A 17,656-nucleotide genomic window follows, 5' to 3' on the forward strand; every position below is an offset into this window, starting at 1 on the left:
ATGTGTTTAAGTGTTAGTGACGATTTTTGAATGGTGCGATTTTCTGGAAGAACGATGCAACGTAAAATTTTGTTGAAGCTGACAAAAGTTTCAATTTTTGAAACAAACTTACAGATATGTTGTTCTGGGTCGTACGCAAAGTTACGAAATAACAGTGTTCATCAGTCAATTGAAAATGCTCCTCGACCAGGAAGGCCTTCGACTTCAACTGACTACTACCACGTTCAAAAAGTCAAAGATCTGGTGATTATCACAAATCATGAATAAACATATTGAATAATAGAGGGCCAAGAACGGAGCCCTGAGGGAGTCCAGAAGTAACAACAGTTTAAATCGATGTAAAACCACGATACTGGACTTTCAATGAGATAAGAAAGGAAAGCTTCGAATTTTAAAATACTTATCGACATTCCGAAATTTTATAATNTATAGAATACATTTATACGAGAAGTAACTTTTTATGTAAATTTCCTTAGTTGGTCGATGTGGATTATACCCAACTTTAAAAAAATCGATATATTAATTTTATTCATAGAATAATAATACGGGGTCTGTTCAGAAAATAACCGAATTGTTTGAATTGCACTCTAATGGAGATATTTAGTGATGTGCAGTTTATGAATTGTTGATATCTCATTTAGTTTTCGAGATATTATTATTTGAGTGCAATGTGGTTAAGTGTTAGTGACGATTTTTGAAGGGTGCCATTTTCTGGACGAACGATGCAACGTAAAATTTTTTACGGATATGATGTTTTGGGTCGTACGCAAAGTTACGATATAATAGTGTTCATCAGTCAATTGAAAAGGCTCCTCGACCAGGAAGGCCTTCGACTTCAACTGATTACTACCACGTTCAAAAAGTCAAAGATCTGGTGATTATCACAAATCATGAATAAACATATTGAATAATAGAGGGCCAAGAACGGAGCCCTGAGGGAGTCCAGAAGTAACAACAGTTTAAATCGATGTAAAACCACGATACTGGACTTTCAATGAGATAAGAAAGGAAAGCTTCGAATTTTAAAATACTTATCGACATTCCGAAATTTTATAATTTACGAAAGAAATGGCGATGATCCAACATGTCAATGGATTTTGACAGATCCATGGAAATACTTTAAAATAACAAAGTTATTACAAAATCAAATTAGAAAACATTTTTTGGAGACCCATAACTTTTTAAGGAAGTAAAATTTTATAACTTAAACTAAATCGAATAAAATTCTCTCAAGGAAGCTACATTCGAGATATGTAATTGCAATCGACGAAAACGTTTCAAAATTCTGAAATATTTAGTCACATTTCATAAAAATTCCTTTCACGAAAGGCTTTCTTCAGATTTTGAAGGTATTTTCAAAACTTTAAAGAATATCTTCAAAATTAGAGAGAAAAAGTGCCCCATTTTTAATACCAAAGGACCATAGCAACCGAGGAAATCGTTCAAGGTCATCTTGAGGCAATACGAAGAGATCCTGCAAGAGATTTTATTTTGAAATATACCGTGATACAACCAGTTTGAAAGATAATAAATTACACGATTATAAAATCCGTAATTTGTAGCAGTTATCTCCTCATATTTTGAAGGGCGACAAATTGTCTCTCATTTTTTCTGATGCTTAAGTTATTGACCTAACTTTCATCCACATTTACTTAAAGATGTCATAGCGTCTCAAGTTGACTCACGCATTATATCAGCAGCCTATGTTTTATTTATTCTGCTAATTACAATGTCAGTAACCAGAACTGATCTAATACAAAATTTAAATCTATAATTGAGCACGCCAGGTCAGGAATGAATGGGAAAAACCAGCTTGAGAAAATTTTCAACGCCTGTAATAAGAACGACCGCTTCAGAGAAATGTCAAATGCTGAAACTAACGTGGCAACAAGATAAGATTTTACAATTAAAACGGACTTTTTATTAAAAAAAGTCTCATCCAGAAAAAAGTTATATGACGACATTTCTGTTATTATGAAAGACAATCCTTTCCTTCCTTTTTTCAAATAACTAGCAAATTATCCACACCAAGTTGCTGCTAACAATAGAATTTAATAAAAAATTCAATTTTGTTCACCAGACTGAATTAAATAGAACAATTTAAATTGTACAATTTCTGTTAAGCATAAAAATGAAAAAATTGATCATTTTTTAAATACTTAATAACGTTTTCGCCAGACTTGCAAGTGTTTAGAAATGTGAAATTCGGTTGATTAGTCGATTTTTTAGTAGTCAAGGTGGTAGAACAGTAAAAGTAGGCTTTGGCGTTTGTTTTTGAAGTCATCTATTTTGTTGTACAGAAAAATCTCAAATATTATGTAGAATAAGAATCCGAGTTTGCTTATTCCAAAAAACCATTGCTAAATTCAGGGGAACGACAAAAATATAAAAAGAACGGAAAATTAAACGTTTTTAGACATATTTTTCCCAGTAACATTGAAAGTAAGCCCTAAAAAAGTCATTCTTTATTTTTTGACGATTTTCTATAAAGTTACACCAACTGCGAATCAAAAAAGTTGAATTTTGCACTAACAATGAGCAAAAAATAGTAGAAAATCCTATGTATATTTGGAGCAATTTTTAAAATAAGTAAATATTTATAAATATTGATGAAACTTTGTGAACAAATAGTAAAACATATGTCACTTCTACCCCAAAAATTTTGCAACGATCGATCACGTGGTTTTCGATTGACAGGATTGTTAATTAAGAAAATTCAAAAAGTTTATACCGTGAGTTTAAATTAAGGTTTAGAAAGGGCACACAATTTTTAGAGATACTTGTTGTCATAATAAATAATGATTAATACTAAAAATACCTTTTTTACACTTTTATAACCATATAAAATTTTTTTAATATTTTTCAACATTTTACTCTATAAACAATTATTTATCGCCCAGGGGATTTTCTATGCAATCGACAAAATCTTGTACACATAAAAACGACGTCGTACCTCATTGCTTTTTTGTCAAACACGACAGCATTCTACTGTATAGATTCTGAGATATAGAGGCGTAAAGTTAATAATTTAGAGTTTACGTAATCCTGAAGTCGAGAAAATGTTTTTCTAGCTAGTATTTTCAATATTCGTTTAGTGCAATTTCGGCAGATAAAAGCTTAACGAAAGAAACATCAAGAAAGGTACCGTGGTCATTGGAATGTCTGAATGATTTTTTGGATTTGGCAAATTCGAATTCTTATTCTACATAATATTTGGGATTTTTCTCTACAACAAAATAGATTACAAATACAAATGCCTGGAATGCTTTACCGCCTGGACTATGTTACACTATAAGCATACAAGATAAGATTCGTCGACAACATAATTTTGAATTGAACTGAAAAAAACCTAACGCATTAACTTATCCGTCTCTATATAAAGAAGTAGACAACTCGGCTTCCATCAATATAAAATTTTAAAAGGCGCTTAGAAAAAGGGAATGGAATAATTAAAAAAAATTACCTCGTGGGTTTTTTTGTTTCAAAAATGACAATACTTTTCATGCAGAATAACTTGTATTACATGACAATACAGTGAGTTTTAACAACTAGTTGTCGGTTTCAAAACATATGAAGACTGCACAAGTTTGCAACAATGATCCAAGACTACTAAATGTTAGGTTAGGTTTATGTTAATGGAAAATTTTAACAGAAATTTGTAAATATTTGCACAGTCGTCGTTGGTGTTTGTATTGGATACAAATTGACTTGCGTTGCGAATCTCTGGTTTCTTTCTTCTTGTTACAAATATGCCAATAAGTATTTTTCTGGAGAAGAACTGGTTTGACAAGACTTCTCACAGCAAGCTTCGATAAACAGTTATTATAATGCAGAAAAATAACAGGGTGATAAAGTATAATAGAAGCAGATGACGAGAGGCAAGCTATATTAAAAGAAATTCATCAAATTATACCCCCATCTACTTTGAACAGGAATTTTTTTCATTATACATTAAAACTAGTTCTAATGGGTCACAATTAGAATAGGAATAGTAATAATATTTAAAAATAGATATTTAATCTATTAATAATTAAAGGTAATAATTGTTGCACAGCAAAATTCTAGCTTGTAACACAAATGGTAAATGTTACTAATATTTCCTAATTTTCCAAATTTTATATAGTATAATTTGCAGATAAGTTTGTAAGTATCCAATTTGTTAAAAACATGAGATATTTCTGTGCTATTACAAATTGTGTGTACAAAAGTTACAAGTAAAAACCTGTAATTTTGTTTGATTTCCTAATAATATAATTGAATTTATCAAATTAATTCAATTAATTTTCTACCACCCTTATCTTTTTTACAATAATTTTATATGTATAGGAAAAAATATTAATGACGAAGTTTTAGAAAACTTTCTTGCGATTTTAAACAATATGAAGCGTGTAAATAAATAAGTGCTAAATAATTCAGGGGGTGATTCCCTGTGGAAAAAAGGTGGGTCTTTCATACAAAAAAAAATAAAAAATTCTGTGAAATACCAAAAAAGTGACAGAAATGAAGAAATTAAGCAGATATTTTCTACTATCGAGAAGGCACTCAGTAAACGATTTGTTGATTTTCCCCTACTCTTGTATAAGGGGTAGAAAAATCCACCCTTAAAACCTATTTCATACGTAACTTTTTTCTTATTACTATCTTAACATTTAAACATTCACTTCAAATAGCCTGACTCATTCTAAACAAAAAAGGTTCGTGTAGTTTTTTCGTAAAATTAACGATTTTTGAAAATTAATTACGCGGCATGATTAGGGTAGAAATTTTATCGAAGTATAATTTATCTAATAAGTGACATTTTGTAATGGCAACTTACAGATATCTTTTCAAGATATTCAAGATATCATTTCTTTTTTTTGTTGGAAAAAACTTCTTCTACGAGGTAGTATTTTTTACTTTTCTCTGTCTTGATCCCAGTCCAAAATATTAAAGAATTTCGAAAATCAAAATGTTCTTCACAATTTTTTTGGACCTTGGGAAATTAATAGACCAGTGAACTTTTTCTTATATTAATCTGTATACTTCGAAGAACTTATATAAAAAGATTTGGGTTAAGATACAAACGTTGTAATCGTGTAATTGTGGGAACCTATTAATACCTCCAGTTTGTTCTGATTTCTTGAAGACATTCTGCTAAACAACCTAACCTACCAGTACAGAACAACTTTTATAAATTGTTAGCTACACTTGTATTTTTGTACAATTGTACAAATCCTTTGCCAGGTGAGTCTAATATGTAATTGTACGTATACAGAGTGGAAATTTTAACTGGAACTAATTCTGTAAATTAGTAAATAAAGGTTGTCGCAAATTTCCCGAAACCCGTCAATTTTTATTTTCAATGGGACAATTACAAAGAGAACTTTTTTTAATGGAAGGGTAGGTTGATAATTTTTTTCAATTGTAAATACAATTAAGTATTTTTTTGTTACTTTTTATAAGCAATGTGTCAGGAAAAAAATAAGGAAATGTTTACTGAAACTTCTTTAATGTACTTATACTTTTTTTTTCTTTCTTGATAAGTCACAATAAAAGTTTCATACCTTATCATCTGCTCGATAGTTTTTTTGGCCAATTTGAACTGAATGTGATTGTTTTGTTAGTAGATACTTGTTTATATTTCAATGTGAAAATTAAAAACCAAAAATATCGTATAGAAAATTTAATGATGATCGGATATGGAGAAAGTCGAGAAGCTGAAATCATTCGTTTGTTTGCTGAAGTTCATCCAGAAATGCCTCCAATTAATCGAAGTACGATTAGCAAAATAGAAGCTCGATATTGGCCTTTAAAAATCGAAGAAGAAACCCGGTTGAACATGTTGCTGAAAGCTGAAGAAAATCCTGTTACTCCAGCTAGACAAATAGCTCGCGTTCAGGGTGTCAGTCACACAAACGTTTTAAAAATGCTGAAAGACGCCAGAAAGCATTATTATTTGAAAAAAAAAACAGAAATTTTGGAAATCCGATTTTGTTTCATTTCAGCCTTGTTTGAGGTGATATTGAAAAAAGAAGAACACTTTCTCATGGTCACTTTTTGCCCTCTATCGAATGGCATAATCAATTTTATATGTAACTTTTTAGGTACGACCCTAGAAATTTTATTACATTTTTTGCAAGCCTTCATGACCCCCAATACTGTACTGCCGTACTGCCCCAGCCTGAACCAGATTCCGACGTTTTGTCTCCAAAACTTCATCTTCAGTGAATTCGTTCCAAATTTATTAAAATTTTTTGTTTAGATTTCTTTGTTTATTGAATTATTGAAAGTTGATGATGGTCCTGGAGAGACGAAACGTTACATATAAAAATTGATTATGCCATTCGATAGAGGGCAAACAGTGGCCATGAGAAAGTGTTGTTCTTTTTTCAATATCACCTCAAACAAGGCTGAAATGAAACAAAAACGTATTTCCAAAATTTCTGTTTTTTTCAAATATTTCGAAAACTAATCATGTTAGCTTTGATTTTTTAGAGGCATAATGTTGGTCCCCTGATTATGCAACTTCTATCTATCTTTTACCGTTTCCGAGATCCCTGTAGTGAGAAGCGAATTTGTAACAGCCTGTATACGTATTACGACACATATAGTCCGATCAAATTAGACCAAAAAATAAGAATGAAGGTACATAAATTTACAACAAGCTGAAAGTGAGTAAGTAAAATTGTTTAAAACATAGTTAAAAATAACATATTAAAATTCCTCATCGTTCCAGTACTCGGAAAAAAATTTAGTCGGGGTCAAAAGTCAAATAAATGGTTTTTTGCGATTTTCAGGTAAACAGTAAGTTTTATCATAAAATTACCTCTAACAAAAATTTTAGAACTTAAAAATATCTATGAAAAATATATCAATACTTTTTTTCCTAAGAGCCACCGTTTCTGAGATATAATGATTCAAAAAGTTGTAAAAGTTGTAATCGTCATAATATGCATACGTCACGTATATCTCTGAAGCTGTAATATAAGAAAAAATATTTTTCCATCGGTGATTGTAACTTACACTTAAAATATAAATATACATAAGTATAACTATGAGAATATCACTTCGCTTTCTTCTTTCTATGTACGGAGCTCCTAAAAAACTACCTGCTTAGATAAGTATCGACATGCATGTTTCGTTAAAAACACTCGAAATAAAAAAGAAGTGCAATTAGCTTGTCTTCCTCCAACCTCAGTTGCTTGGTTATCAGCTAGACCCAAAAGACTGGGGTTGGAAGTTGGTCGACAACATTAGAACCAATTCAGACTTTACTCCTACCTGCGCCGTAAAAACTGCTAAACACAATTTTTTGCAACTGTAAAAAGAGATGCAGTGCTAAATGTGGTTGGAAACAAGTTGGATTGTTTTGTTCTCTGGCATGTACAAATTGTCAAGGCCGGTCGTGTTCTAATGTTGAACCACCAACAGTAGAGGATTCGTTTGATACCAACGAGGAGACATCACTATTGACGTAATTTACTTACACCCAGAATGAAGAAGAAGTAGAAGAAGAAGAATCAAGAAGAAGAGCAAGAAGGAGTATTTGAATGTTATGAATCAGACGAATAAATTTCTCTACTTTTTTGTTAATTTCCATCGCTTTTATCATTTCCAACCCTTGCTAATATCTGTTATTATGCAATAGTTTCAAACTAAACAGAATCACAACAGACCAGTGGAATACGCCTACTGGGGAAACCACGTTAAAAAAAACGCGCTAAGTACACTACCTCATAGGTGGCGTGGAAACGTGTGCATACGAGTATTATGACAATTACAACTTTTTGAATCGTTATATCTCAGAAATGGTGGCTCTTAGGGAAGTGTTTATACATTTTTTATAGATAATTTATTATCTACAATTTTTGTCAGAGGTAATTTTATGATAAAACTTACCGTTTAGCTGAAAATCGTGAAAAACCCATTTTTTTGACCTTTGACCTCGAGTAAATTTTTTTCCGAGTACCGGAACGACGACAAATTTTAATATGTTATTTTTAATTATGTTTTGAACAACTTTACTCACTTTCAGCTTATTGTAAATTTATGTATCTTTGAATGTCTAGATTCACCGGACTAATAACAATGATTGAACATTAATCGGCTGATTGAGTGCAATTACCTTTATATTCCGGGTTGTAGGGTGGATGGCAGTCAGCCACCGTGCCTATACTAGTAGCGGTGGTGGTCGACGGTATGGCCGTCGCCGTGGTCATCTTCCTGGCCACCGAGGAGGGCGAGTTGGAGCATTGCGAGGAAGCCGAAGAGTCGCAATCGAGGCTGCGCTCCATAGCCGGTATCAGCGGCGGGCTCTTCTGCGCGATACGCATCAAATCCTCGGCGCTGGTGGCGCTCCTCAGCATGGCCTCGTCCTGGGCCTGGGCCCTCCGGAGCGCCGTCTGCATGGCCATCACCCTCTGGCGCTCGGAGGTCAATCGACATTTCTCGCACTTGCACGTGCGGTACATGCAGTAGCGCTTGTGGCCCTTGAGGGCGATCTTCTTGCGGTGGTTCCGGCAGCGGGCGCAGTTGGGCGGCGTCCTCGGCGAGGCCGACGTGCTCGACGCGTTCACGTCCATCTTGCTGTCGTATTCCTGCGAGTCGGACATCCTAACACCGACCGTCCATGCCAGACGCACAGTTCACTGCACTACACCGGGCACCGGGTGGATGACGGGCGCAACAGGTTAGAAGGCTTGTCCGAGAAGAGGTTAGCCGTGTGCACGTCTCCGTCGGTTGTCGCGAGGGGAACTGTCAGTCGTGCATCGGTCATAGGAGTGAGTTGCATTGGAAGTGCATCGCGGCGGGGTAAAGGGGTACGACGCGGTTTACGAGCGGCCGCCGAGTGGGGAGATGCATGTGCGGACTGCAGTTTAGAGCCGTGTTTAATGCGGTAATAACGTCGGGAAGCGAGTTCTGATGGCCGGGTCTAGAGGAGCGGAGATTCCCAAAACGCCGCAGGAAGCGACTTCGCGTTTAGGATTCAAATTTGGGCTACGGCCTAGCAGAAAGCTATTACAGCGTTTCTAGAGATTTTCACTTGTGTTACTTTACATATTTTTACCTCGTATGTCTATCTTACGTTCCCTGATAGTACAGTCATTGAGGTTTTTCACCTCCGAATTCTTTGAAACTGAACCGATCGACTTGAAATTTAGCAGATAGTTAGAGAAAAGGTCAATGAACATTAATGACATAGCGCCGATTGACGCTTCCACCCTGTTGGGGGTTGACCACCCTCTCCTCGAGGGTGAAATTTTTATTTTCAAAAATTACGTTGGAAATCGATAGAGAATCAAATTTTGAGCAAAAAATATTCGAAGAATTTTTTCGAAAAATCAATAGTTTTTTAGTTATTCACGATTGAAAACTTGGAATTTTGGGTGAAAAAAACACTTTTTCAAAGTATTTTTCGCGAATAACTCAAAAATTACGCATTTCATTTAAAAGAGTGTAATCAACAAAAATGTAGCTTATAAATAAACAAAGAAAATCGTTTTTTAAAAAGTGTTGTACGTCCTATACAAAGCGAAATATGGTTAGTAGAAAGGGACTTGTTTTGGGTGAAATACTCGAATCGATCTACGTCAAATAACGGAAAAAGGATTAATTTTACGTGTATAACGCTCCTGGAGTTTTTTGTAGTACTCAAAAAGACCTTCAAAATGAGCACTTACAAAAGTTAATTAGAGCAAAACTGAAGGAGTTATCGTCAAAACCAGATGAGCAGTAAACGCTGTAGCATTTCCATCAGAATTAAAATTAAACGTAGACCCTTTACAATTAGTTCTGTTTTAGTGTTTTTCATACGATCCTGAAGTTAGACCGGTTTAGAATGCGTATTTTTTGAATAATATATGGTAAAAGTTGAAAACGTATTTTTCATTATGCAAAAAAAATTGCCTCATTTATATAATAACTCTGAAACTATGAAAAATACTTAAAAAATGATAGACAACAAAAATGTAGTTTTTTTTTTTTCAACAAATATTTTTCTTTTTTTTATTCCTATAGCATAAAGGAGATATCGCCGCTTGAAGTATCCATTTTAGTGAAAAAACGACCTATCTCGAGCCCTTAGATCCTTTCCCTTCAAAAAACGAAGGACTTAAAAGGTTTTATATATGCAAACGATCTTACAGCTCTTGAAATTATTTTTAAAATGCTTTTTTGTAGGATACTATAGATTCAAAATTATCCGAGTTATGGTAGAAAAACCAATGACATTTTTTCGGATCAAAATAGGCTTTCTCATTTTTATATATTACATAGGTATTATATTATACAAATAAAATAAGTAAAATAATTTACTGTGATTATTTATATGCAGCGTTGCAATTTTTTTATGATTGATTATATTTAAAAATCGATTATAATAAAAATATTTTACAATAATTTTGGTAAACGGGTAGTTTATAAGAGTTGGAAATGGTAAAAGTAAAATATGCTTTCATAAACAAATTAAGGAAATTTTTATTTTACATTATTGCACAATTATAGCATTCCAAGATTTAAAACGTAATTTTTTTATCATTTTTTAGCACAGGGGTGATTTATTAGAGTTGAAAAGTGTTATGAGATACAAATTATTTCATAAGCAGTTAGGGAATTTTTATTTTAAGTAATTGCACCGTTAAAACATTCCAAGCTTTTAAAAAGAATTTTTTTATCATTTTTGTCAATACAGGGGTGGTTTTTAGGGGTTGAAAGGGAAAAATTATTTAATTAGCTATAAGGTAACTTTTATTTGAAATAATTGCACGATTTAATAATTCCAAATCTTTAAAAAGTAATTAAGTAGTTTTTAAGGGTTAAATAAAGGGTCGAAAAGATCAAATATATCATAAAATATGTTCGAGAACATGGAACATTATTTAATCTTTGTGCTTGAACAAGATTTTTATCAATAAAATGGTAAAAACTTAAATTTTTCTTAGGGGTAGTTTTTACCCCTAAAAAACAAAAAGCGTCAATCGGGCTTATGTCACTTTTGAACTTGAGCCTAAGATGAGCCTTATTTTAAATTTTCATGCAAATCCATGCAGTTTCAAAGAATTCGGAGGTTAGGTACAGCTGATTTTCAGCTTCAATGACTGTACTATGAATTTTTCACGGATGATAAACATACAAATTCACATACGGTAGTATAAACATAATCACACCCCGACGAATGCATGTAGGAAACAATTACCACATGCATTAATCACAATTATTGAGTATCTTTACAAATTTGCTCGACAAAAAAGGAAAGGTACATTTTCTGATGTTTACATGTTCTCCGTGATCTTTCAATGCGAAAAATAAAGGAAATTATTCTAGATTAGCTTTACGTTTCGTTAGTTCTTAGATGGATATACTTATTCTATCATTGTCTTATTAAAAATGATATTTCTTGTCCATAAAACATTAGTCTTAAATAATAAATTGCCAAAATTGCAATAACTGACACACAGACTTACGTTAAAAATAATTTTTTAATATTATCTAAATACAGTGGCATAAAAATATCAATGCCGTCTTGCACACTTGAATAATTGCAGAACACTATATACAGGGTGTTCCCAAAAACACTGACATAAATTTAGGGCCTGATAGAATTTCAAAAAATATTACAATTTGTTCCTATGAACCGTTTTCAAGATACAGAGGGTTGAAAATAATTTTTTAGAATCTAGTTTCGGTCCTGTCTCCCACAAAATTCGACCGAATTAACGAATTATTGTTATGTGGGGTTTCTGGGGATGCTAAATGCTCTGGAGTTATTAATTTTTGGCTATATCATTCTAAATTATTGTTTTTTATTTGATAAACTAGCTGCTTGACTTTGGCGCACTATGCCTGGTATTTCTGGAAAACGGGCAAATTTTAGCACTTCTTATAAGAGCACCTTTTTTATTTTGAATAAAATTTGCCATAACAGCAAGTGATAAAAAGGGCAAAAAGATTAATCTCAAAAAAGTTAGGACCTAAAATGTTTCCGCGGAGTACTGCACTGAACACCCCGTATGTATTGCCAAAAATTAATTACTCCAGAACATTAAGCATCCCCAGAAACCCCAGATAACAAAATTTAAGTTCATTTGGTCGAATTTTGTGGAAAATAGGACCGAAACTAGATTCTAAAAAATTATTTTGAACGTCCTGTATCTTGAAAACGGTTCATAAGAACAAATTGTAATATTTCTTGAAATTCTGTCAGGCCCTGAATTTATGTCTCTGTTTATAAGAATACCCTGTATAAAGTGGTGAAGCATATTAGTTTTAGCAACCTCTAAAGAAATTATTTCCTGCAATGCAGGCATCATCTTAATCTACTAAAAATTAAAAACAACATATTCATGTCAAGCTTCCCCACATACTTTATTACCTCGGGCGACGTTTGTAGAATATGTGGCGGGCAGATTAATTTATTTTTGAAAGGACGTGACTGTGCAGTCTGTAGAATTTCTTAATTAATTATTCATATTAATAGCATTTCCACTGCAACAATGAGATTGAGGTGATCGAGATTGCATTAAATTGTGGTTAAGGCTTATTGACACTGAAAAATGCCAATCATTTTATCGTAAGAACTTTTCTGAACAGAGAAAAATAAAAGTTAAGATTAATGGGAATTTATAAGTAGCCAGTCACAAACGTCTACACACAGGGTGTCCCACTTAAAAGGGTTTTAAAGTTTTCAGGGCCATGCTATTAAATAAGTTTGTTTCTGAGTCAGATAGAGCTTCGCGGGATTGAAAAATAATGCATTCTGCTAGAAGGAATCATAATAAGAACTGCGAAACATTTGGAAGCACTGGGTGCGACCAATCATAGACACTACTGTGGAAGCTCTTACAGGACCACGGTTGTTAGAACCCACAACAAGAAATGCTCGTCAGGCCGGGCCTAAGGGTTTTCATAGCAAGTACGTCCCTACAGAGCCTAGCCCGAGAACAGCAATGATAGGTCAAAGATTACTAGCTAAAGGAAGTTCAATGTACATTAGGAGCTGACGGTAACTTACCGGAAAACCATGTATTTAAAAGTATTTATTTTTCGTAGCTCTTTTAATCAATCAATAATATGTATAAAAATATAGTTTCATAGAAAGGTTGTACCAGACCAATTTCTTATCATTTTTTAAATTATTTTCCATTATATACGGTGACGCATTTCTCTTGGATGTTATTTAATTTCATTTTTTTATAAGGAACACCCTCTAGAGAAATTAATAAGATGCTATACGGGGTGTGCCATTTAACACTCCCGCTGCCAATATCTCCGAAATTATATTTATTTTAATTCCAAAAACTAGGGTTTTTAGGTCTAGTTTTTTCCGAAGTCAGTTGAACATGTAAAAAAACGCCTGGCAATAAAATTTAATGAGTTTCATAGGCGTCCCTAAAAAAGTTTTCTGCTAAAGGTAAAAACTTATAATAATTTTTATTTAATGTGTAGAAAATTTCTATTATATGTTCATTTGGTCAACAACATATTTTAATTATTTATGTCATCAAAGAATTTTATTATATTGCAGGTAAATTTCGTTTTGTTCCGTTTCAAAAGGTCTCTAAAATGCCATGTTGTGATAATATTGGTAAACAAAATATCCTTCTTATTTCTCCCTTTCGCAATTGTAGTATGAATGATTAATAGAAGGTGCCTATAATAAATTAAAATTACCTGAATCAAACCAAATTCCGCATTGCTGCACTGCACTGCTGGGCAATTTGTCAACCACTTGTCAACAGCTGAGATTTATTGCCCAGTGGCCCAAAGCAGCTGTGTTTGTTTTCCTTTGCCCGCGCTCGCATTCTTCAACTGGGCGTATACATTTCTACCACATCCACGTTTAGTGCGACCAGAACTGTATATTGGTATTGCTAAATAAATATGGGAACAAGTTTTTCAAATATTTCAATACCCAGTTGCTGCGTCAGCGACCGAACCTGGTGCATACTGTCAACCTATTGGTTCTTCAATTGATATCGGAAAGACTATACCTAGAATAGCTTCAAATTGCGGTTAGAGGTGTTAGGTCAAATCTTTCTGTATAGGTGGCGTGGCGAAAGTAAACAATTTTTTGATTCCTGGAACGTGAAGAGATCGTTAAAATTTGAATAATTTTGTGATAGAAAGTTTTTCCCAATATTTACTTGTTTATCAATTCAACTACAGAAAAAAAAGTGTACAATCTTATAAGGGGCAGAGACGAACCGTATTTTATCAAGTATTATTAAAAATTTCAGTTATAGGTGGCTCATGTCATTTGCTTAAAATAAAACATGTATGACAGATGATAGGGTAAACTGAATAGTTATTGGAAAAATACTGAATACTCTGTATCACATTCGAATGTTGCAATTAAACAAATGAAAATAAAATACATCCACAGCATAGCCTCATTCGTGTACATTAAGATAATAGTTAGTAATTATAATAAAACTTTGACATGTGTCTTGTAGAAATGTATTTATAACTTTAATGCAAAAAATACAGTTATTGGACGTATTTGTTAGTTATTGAACGGTTTAATATTAGTTATTGGACACATTAGATAATTGAAATTCTATAAAAAAAAAAACAATTTAATAGGTGCCTGACCACTTAATAAAAATGTTCCTTGCGTGTTTGTTTAAACAACTTATAAAGCCTATCTATTTCTTCTTTCTCTTCTTCCTCATTTTCAATTTTTTCTTCGTCAGATTCACCTTATTCATTTTCAATGTCGCTATCTTCATTCTCTAAAATTTCATCATTTTCTGTTTTGTAGCATATGTGACATAGATATAAGTCGTCATCTTCTGGAATGTGAATATGGTGATTATTAACCGGATAGAATGTCCTCCTCCTTTTCTGATAAAACTGTAGGAGGTCCAAATGAGTCTCGATGATCAGGATATATTAACCTGAATTCTATTTGGTATTCCATATTTTCTGATACAGATCTGTAAGATCCTTAACCTGATTTAACTTCACCTACAGCCTTTTCCACTAAATCAAGATTGTAGTTCCTTTTCTGAGGCATGCTAGAAAATACCCCTCTAGGTTATACAGTAATTGGACAGAAGATAATTGTTGGACACCCTTGTCCAATAACTGTATAAACAGGTCAAATGAATGAGATCAGAATAGAGCTTTATTAAAGTAACATAGGTATGTGTTAAAAAAGGATAAATAAATCACACCACGCCAAAATTACAGTTATTGGACACTTGTCCAATAACTAAAATTCAGAACACCATTGGTATAGTTATTGCACATAAACTAATTATTAAATACTAAATAATTGACTGTTGCTTATAAAAAATACACGTTTCAGTAAAATAAACCTACCTTTAAACATTTAATAACTCAAAATTCTATTAAATCACTACATCTTCGAAAAATATTGCACAATGTACAATTCGTGTCTTAGCGAATTCTTAAGAAATCAGTCATGACAGACCATCACTGCAGATTTCTGTAGTTTATAGAGACATCTCGTGAAATGTTCACCGCGACTACAATTATTTTCAAAGAATAATAATAGATGATGCTACAGTCAATGTTTACTTAAAATAAAACTAAGTGAAACACTAAATAGGCTCCTTCGAAGTGTTCATGTCCAATAACTATCGCTGTCCAATAATTGTACGGTTTACCCTACATATTAGTTTTCCAATAATCCAAGTATACTAGTTATAAGATTTGCCAATGTACAATTTTTCATCAATCACTTCTGGACTACGTTTGAATGCTTTGTACCATTCGTATGCTTGAGTTTCCGATAAACCTGAATTACCATACGTTTTTATCAACATTTTCAACGATTCAGCACAAGAAATTCCGTTGGTTGCACAAAATTTTAGGTTCAATAACAATGTCCATAGTAAGAATCGCGCAACACATTTCAGGTGGACTAATAAAATTGACAACTGTAAACAAACTACTTGACAGATCGCGCCCAAAATTCATGTCATAGTAGAGTACAGTGCTACCAACTTTCCATCAAAAAAGAAATTTGAACCTACTTTGCGCGGAATTTTTAAATGACAAATTCCGGATACTTTTTTGACGGGATGTACGACCCATTTCCAGCATTTTTTCAGGATTAGCCGCTCGCCTACGCCATCGAACAGTGAGCTTTAACGGCAGGTATAGCGGAGCAGTCTTGTTGCAATTGGGCGAATGCCATAGGGTTATATTAGCCGTTTATGATATGAAACTGTGTTCTATTTGTTATATTCTCGTGCATTGTTGTTTACTGCCACGGTTACGACTCCACTCCACGGCTGCACTAAATTTTCTATAGCCTTATTTAGATATTAAATTTTCCGAATTTAATACGCGACGCGGCCGTCATCCGACCGTTAAATTTCCTTAATGGGGATATTTCCACCCTTAATTAAATTAACCGGCTCGGGACAAGCACCAGGATGCACCTCTGGGGATGGAAATGCATTGGAGTGAGTTCAGAAAGTGTGCTGGATATGGTACGATGCTTTCCGATAAGGGAATTGATACCAGACAAAATTTTATAGTTTTTCCAGTGGTTGTTAACGTTTTTAAAATGTTGCTCTTGTTTTTGATCCACAATAACTTTAAGTTTAAAAAAAAACGTCAAGATTCGTTGAAAAATAACGGAGTTACAGACTGTCAAATACATTATCTTCAAGCGAATTTCCCTTTTTTAACGGCAGGACTATGAATATTATCGTCATTTTCTTCGGACTCGCTATCGTTCGCTCCCCCCACCCTTCCGCCGCGCCTCGGCTCGCCGAAAAATCAAACGACCCTCTGACTCTAACAATATTTCTTATGCACTGTAGTATAACAACCCCGAGTTCGATCGAACAAATATAAACGTAGTTGTGGTCAAAAATATGTGATCGTCATGAGGAATACCTACGTTGTATACTTCTATTTTTAATTGACCGGAAGGCGCTGGCTACTAACTTTAAAGAGGGGAAGTATGGTTTAATTTTATAAAACAAAATCAGAGTAAATACACATAACTTAATTTTTTACGTACAACAGTCTTCAAATGGGGCCCACCTACGAAGGCTGTCCAGGCCTACACGAGATGAGGCAGGATAAAGAGGGATAATCCCCCTCGATCCCAAATCATTGAGGCCAATTTCTAGCCATAGAAAAAAAAAAAAAAAGTCTTCAAATTAAACATGTGACAAATAGAAAGAACAACAGAAACATTAACAACCATTTAACATAAAATGAGAGTGCCAGGCTTACCTAGAGCTCCTGTGGGGAAAGAGCATGGCAGAGAAACCCACGATCGTTGCTCTAACTACCCAAATATAAATACAAAACAACCGCTAACAAAAGGCATAAATTAGGAGAGGTTTGGAGTTAGTTAGCCGGCAGGGCCGGAAGGTACTGGAGTCCGATACGGGAGGCAATCCAGCTATGAGTTGAATTTCGGAAGATCTGTTTTAGCAATTCTTTTTTGTATTTGATTATTCTTTTTTTTTCAGATTCGTCCCTCAAGGGCGAAAATTTTAGTAATTTCAACAAGGCTCGTATAGCCGTATGACATAAAGTGAGCACAAGAAACGCTTTATTAGTTGTTTTCGATCAATGTAATCATGATAAAACAAGTTAAATGTGAAACAAAGGAGTCGTTATTGCAATATCTGGGCAGTTACGACAATGTATACATATTTTAACATGTAATAAATAATGGGCAATCGTT

The 17,656-nt window shown here is 33.6% G+C and overlaps 1 protein-coding gene across 1 annotated transcript in view; it reads right to left on the reverse strand.

The window, feature by feature from the left end:
* Nucleotides 1–8,810, reverse strand: part of LOC111691488 (protein doublesex-like) — a 189,107-nt gene extending 180,297 nt beyond the window's left edge. The window contains exon 1 of the mRNA XM_023454422.1: nt 8,105–8,810. Coding sequence (XP_023310190.1) covers nt 8,105–8,591 — 487 coding nt within the window. The 5' untranslated portion in view covers nt 8,592–8,810. The remainder of the gene's footprint in view (nt 1–8,104) is intronic.
* Nucleotides 8,811–17,656: the final 8,846 nt, after the last annotated feature.

This window comes from Anoplophora glabripennis, unplaced genomic scaffold, assembly GCF_000390285.2.
Source record: "Anoplophora glabripennis isolate ALB-LARVAE unplaced genomic scaffold, Agla_2.0 scaffold319, whole genome shotgun sequence".
Classification (NCBI taxonomy): Eukaryota; Metazoa; Arthropoda; class Insecta; order Coleoptera; family Cerambycidae; genus Anoplophora; species Anoplophora glabripennis.